At 43.1% G+C, this 6,000-nt stretch overlaps 1 protein-coding gene across 2 annotated transcripts in view; it reads left to right on the top strand.

Annotated features, from left to right (window-relative positions):
- The first annotated feature begins 422 nt into the window (after nucleotides 1-422).
- The window catches only part of cdin1 (CDAN1 interacting nuclease 1), a 253,727-nt gene continuing 248,149 nt past the window's right edge, over nucleotides 423-6,000 (top strand). Inside the window, exon 1 of one of the 2 annotated variants that reach the window (XM_070877439.1) lies at nucleotides 423-669. In XM_070877439.1, coding sequence (XP_070733540.1) covers nucleotides 569-669 — 101 coding nt within the window. In that variant the 5' untranslated portion in view covers nucleotides 423-568. The remainder of the gene's footprint in view (nucleotides 670-6,000) is intronic. The other variant, XM_070877440.1, reaches the window with a different exon arrangement.

The following is a 6,000-nucleotide window of genomic DNA, read 5'->3' as shown; positions in this document are numbered from 1 at the left end:
CGTCTCAATTGGTATTCCCGAATACATGGAGTAGGTTCCCTGGTAAAGCGGTCAATGCTGTGCCAATTAGCATTTTAAAACCTGGATCATGTCTCTGCTCAATCGTCTTCTGATGGAGGCGGGTTCAATTCTGCAAGTCTGTCTTCAGATTGCTGACAGCAACATGCAAACTTTAATTTGCCACCAGCTGGCATGGAGGAAATGCTTACACAAAACACATACTTTTCTAAAGTCAGCTAATTTCGGTATAATGTTTATCCATTTTGTTTCTAAATCTGTAACTTCTTTAACGGCACCAGCAGCTCCGCCCAGTCCCTCGGCCTCGCTGACAGGAGCGCCCGGCCACTCACCAATTACCTCGCTCCGTACTTTGCGGTGCAAAGGTTAGCGACGCCGTGGCAGCCAATCGGATGGCGTGTTGCTGTTGCCCGGCTGAAGATTGGTGCGGCGCGGCGGGAAAGGAGAGGCAGTTTGAGTTGCTTCCCGGGGAATTAGCGCCCGAGTTAGGCCTGCCTTACCCGGGCAGGGCCCACCGAGCGGAGTGTTGGCGGTCTCTGGGCCTGTCGCCATGATCCTGAGCAGAGCCGAGTACAGTGAGATCGCCAAGTACCTGGAGTGGCTGCGGCCCAACAGGCAGTGCCTGAAGCTGCTGAAAGAGCATTTCCCGAGGTAAGAGGGAGCCACAGTAACCCCGAGACAGGGAGACACTTGCCTTTTTATAGCGCCTTCCCCGGCATCAGGATATCCTAAAGCAGTTTACAGTCAATGGAGTATTAAAAAAGTCACTGGTGTAATGTAGAAAATGCGGCAGCCAATTTACGCACAGCACGCTCCCACAAACAGCAATGATATCATGTCCAGCTAATTTATTTTTTAGTGATGTTGATTGAGGGATACATATTGGCCAGGACACCAGTGATAACTCTCTTACTCCTCTTCGAAACAGTGCCATGGGATCTTTAACATCCACCTGAGAGGGCAGACCTCTGTTTAGCCTCATCTGAAAGACGGCACCTGTGTCAGTGCAGCACTCCCTCAGCACTGCACTGAAGAGACAAGTGGACAGTCGAAAGTCAATACAACTAACAGACATTGAAGAAAAGCCCAGCCCAACTAACAGTTCACTGAAGAAGTGAAAGATGGCCTAGAGAAATGGCAGAAGGACTTAGCAACTGCTGGTGGGAATAGACAATGAGCAAAAGTGAATGGAAGAAGCTTCTGGTCCAGGGGAAATAAATAAAACAAATTAAGTGTGCATAGATAAAAGGAGTAAGCAACTGATTTTGAGAAGAGAAACAATAATTAACTTGCACAGACAGAATGACCAAACACAATGGATAAGAGGCAGTGGAAAGTGGCGCTGCCGAGTGAGGAGGCTGACCAACTGAATAGAGCTATGTAGGTAGGGATGGAAAGATGATTGGATAAGTAGGAAAGGGAGGAGAGTGACAATGATGGCCTTAGCGAGTTGACCAAAGGACCTAGAGGAGAGGCAGACAAACTGACTGCACCAAAATGACATGGGCCCTGAATTTGCAGTTGGCAACGTAGCTAAGGAGTACGCCGTTGACAACCGAACAAAATCTGCACTTATATTGCGCGAACCCCCTCTTTTGAGAAGTTGCTTTCAGACACTGCAGAATTGTGTGACCCACGGATCCCAGGAGCGCACCGTTGTGCATATGCGAACCATGGGTCATGTGGAGTGGTGCTCCTTTCATTTCCTGACTCCTAGTCAATCAGGAAACAGATGAGATTGCTGATTTACTCACACTCATTTTAAATAATTTAGCAGCCAGAAATGCTATTTTGTTAGTAAATTATGATCATTGCAATAGTATTTAATACACAAATCAAGATTTCAACATTCATCATCATAGGCAGTCTCTCGGAATCGAGGAAGACTTGCTTTCGCTCCTGAAGTGAGTTCTTTGGTGGCTGAACAGTCCAATATGTGCGCCACAGACTCTGTCACAAGTGGGGCAGATAGTCATTGAGGGAAAGGGTGGGGGGGACTGGTTTGCCACACGCTCTTTCCGCTGTCTGCGCTTGATTTCTGCATGCTCTCGGCGTTGACCAAACACTGAAAAGATTGACATACTTTTTACTGAAGGCGTCCATAAAACTCGATTAGAATGCTTTATATACAAAGCATACAGCAGCATTTACATTGGCCCTTTAATTTTGGGCCGTGACAACATAAACCTAATTACAGTCTTATAGTCTTATCAAATTTATTTCTCCTCTATTAGACTAACTAACTTTTGATGAATTTAAATAATCTAAAATTGAGAGTTTAAATAGAAGTTGGGAAATAATTACACTGGAACTATAAAAGGCTTTTGGGCGGTGACACAAAAGGGCCCTGTTGTCAAACTCGAATAAATGAAAGTTTCTTACAAAGTTTGTGTCCACTCGGGCACAAACCAATGCTTCATTGTTATGGGCTGTAAGAAAGAAAGACTTAGATTTATATTGCGCCTTTCACGACCACCGATGTCTCAAAGAACTTGACAGCCAATGAAATACTTTTGGAGTGTAGTCATTGTGGTAATGTAGGAAACATGGCAGCCATTTTGCACATAGCAAGCTCCCACAAACAACAATAGGCCTGAAATTCCAATTGAGGTCTTCCCGCGGGCAAACGAGTGAAATGGGAAAAAAGATGCGCACTTACCTGTTGCTGCTGCGCGCGTTCAAACTTCGAGCCTGAGGCCTCTGGTGACTGCGCATCGCAGTGCGTGCACTTGGGGACGTGTGCAGGCTGGGAGCTGGAGCAGCCAATCGGGTTAGTATATTTTCTCATTCATAGTAATAGGAGTTCCGTAAGTCCAGAACTCCTATTACTCTGAATGAGAACCTCCGCCCCCCCTCGCCCCCGAAAACACCCAAAACACAATTTAAAAAAAATAGAAAAGAAACTACATATTTAACGTTCATTAAAGTTCTTATCAAAAAAAATGTTCACGACTTTTTAAAACGTTTTTTTAATTGAGCCTTTTATTTTTAAAAGTTTGTGTATTTTTAAACACTTGCACCTGTAAAAGTTGGCTATGTGCCTGCTTTTTCAGGCACAAGATTTTAAAAGACATTTGCCGGGCAAGATATTCGTAAATATCGGAAATCTTGCCCTGCAAGTGACCTCGCTCCTGATAGGCGCGAGATCTGTCAAGCCAGGAACTTGACAGATCAAAAAGCCGATTTTCAGCGCGTGTGCATTGCGCGCTGAAACCCGGCTTTTCCGATGCCTTCCCATGTCCGTAGAAACTTCGGATGGACCCGGGACATCGGAATTTCAGGGCCATTATGATAATTACCAGATAATCTGTTTTTGTTATGTTGATTAAGGGGTAAATATTGGCCAGGACAACGGGGAAAGCTCCCCTGCTCTTCTTTGAAATAATACCATGGAATCTTTTAAGTCCACTTGAGAGAGCAGACGGGGCCTCATTTTAACGTCTCATCCAAAAGACGGCACCTCTGACAGTGCAGCACTGCACTGGAGAATCAGCCGAGATTTATGTGCTCAATCAACATAACATAACAAAAAAACAGATTATCTGGTCATTATCACATTACTATTTGTGTGCAAATTGCCTGCTGCATTTCCCACATTACAACAGTGACTACACTCCAAAAGTACTTCATTGGCTGTAAAGTGCTTTGAGACGTCCAGTGTCATGAAAGACACTATATAAATCCAAGTCTTTATTTTGTAGTGGGACTTGAACCCACATCCTTCTGACTGAGGTGAGAATGCTACCCACTGAGCCACTGCTGACACCCATAGCATAAACATTAATACCATTTTGTCATCCCCCCCCTTGTGCTGTGAAACAGGCTCATGTCTGTTTGCACCAGACATAAACATTTTCAGGGTAATTAAAATGTCAGTGGGCAATTAGCCCAATTTTTCATCAGCATGTTGATTTGAATGAGGAGGCAAAACGTGCAATGAAGCCTATATACAATCAAAACTTGACAGATCGCAAGTTAGGGATTAGCACAAAATCCAACACTTGCAATTTCAAAGGCGGATGAAAATACTTGGTGTGGAGGAGGGAAAAAAGTGTCAGAGAGCACAAGAGTAACAGAACTTGGGTTGAGGTATGGAGAGAGACACGTGCATTTACACGTGTGTGAGGACAGTACTGATAGACCCAGAAAGCAAGAGTGACAAATAAAGGAGACATGAGACAGAGACATAGCGAGGAAGTCAAAAGAATATAACAAACACTGGAAACTTGGCTTGGAGAGAATGAGTAACAAACCATGACAAAGATAACAGTCAAAAAGATACACATGTAGAGAGAGGAAAGACAAAAGAGAACAAATGAGAGTTGACAAAGAGAAGGAAGAGACAATGACAGACGTAGGAAGGAAGTGGGTCACTTGTCAGATTATGGTACTCAGTCAATGAAGATGATCCAGTTATGTTCCAGAGCAAAATAATAAACAATAGTGCAAGAGGCAAAACATAAATGGAAATTAAATCAGCCAGAAATTACTATTTTAAAATCAATACAAAATAATTTGTGCAGCAGACTACATTGTGTGTGTGGGGGTGGTTTTTTGTGAATTTTCATGAACAGTATAACTTGGAAAAACATTTTTGTGTCTGGTTCACATATACTTGAATTCCATAGACCCATATAATTAAAGGTTGCATGTCCAAAATGACGTGACTCAAAGGTGTTGATGGGATTTTAAGTCATGAAATTGTGAACAGCTTCAATAATTGGTGGTGAACCAATCGAGTTACTTAAATTGACTTTTTGGGGAATTTCTTTTTTGTAGTTTTTTTTCTTGTTAGAAAATAGGTAACAATAAAAAATTGAAAAATTCCAGAATATACAATAACGCACTTAACATTTATTGATTGGATTGTCTTCTAACACTTTACTGAAGGCCCTAATATCTCCCCAAATCATGGGCATGGATTTCTAATTCTGCTGATTGCTGTTTCTCTTGTTAACAGGAGGCAGATCCTGCAGTCCGAGCATGTGCCTTGTATATTTTCCCAAGATGCATCAGTAACATATAGTCAGTCCAACTGCTGAAACGTTTCTCTTCAGCTACAAGCAGTATCTCAGTTTTTCAAAATGATTCGAAGAAAAGATATTAATGACATTTCAATTGCTTTATTCAGTTCAGGGCCAGAAATTCAGTTTTTGGTGATAGCGGTATTTTTTTCACCAGAAATACAGCTATCACTCCGCTCGTTTTTTAAGGCCTAAGTTTCGTGTAAAAATGCATCCAACGGTAAAAATCGGCGTTGCACAAGGACTCGTGGCGGGAACCTCGCCAACTTTAGTCTGAGGCCGATTACCACTGTGAGGGCGGCCTTGGGAGGGGGGAAAACATCCCCCAAAAATTTCAACAAACAAAAAATAGAACATCACAAAACATTCACAAGACACTTAACTAGCAAATTGCTGCAAAAGAATTAAAAAATAAAAACTTTAACTTATCTTTTTTGCAGGTTTTCATACCTACCGCTGTTCCAAGGGCTGCAACGTAGCTTTTTCCCGGGTTTTTATTTCGCGCAGAATACGGGTCACTGCTGAGACAAATTTTAGGTGGAAGCGCTTTTTCCAGTCTGGCACGCCGGCGGTCCGTTCCCCAGCGGTACTTAAAAACCGCCAGCGCAAGACTTCTATGAATTTATGGCTTGCTGTTTTTTGCCGAAAAACTGGGTGCAAGGTTGGGGAATTTCCAGCCCCAGGTGTTTTAAATAAAGGCTGTTTGTGTGTGTGTGTGTGTGTGTGTGCATGTGTGTCTCTATCTGCGAATCATAAAATACACGAGGCAATTCGATCACCTCTCCCCCCTCCCCCCCCGAACTCTTTCCACATGGCGCTGCACTTTTTTCCTTTTCATGTATATGTCCAATTCCCCATTGAAAGGTATCATAGAATCATTGAAGTTTACAGCACGGAAGGAGGCCATTTCAGCCCATCATGTCCATGACGGCCACAAGAGGCTATCCAATGTAATCCC

Source organism: Pristiophorus japonicus, chromosome 4 (assembly GCF_044704955.1).
Source record: "Pristiophorus japonicus isolate sPriJap1 chromosome 4, sPriJap1.hap1, whole genome shotgun sequence".
NCBI classification, from domain to species: domain Eukaryota; kingdom Metazoa; phylum Chordata; class Chondrichthyes; family Pristiophoridae; genus Pristiophorus; species Pristiophorus japonicus.
Note: the sequence above shows the minus strand (reverse complement) of the source record. Positions and strands in the feature narration are given on the sequence as shown.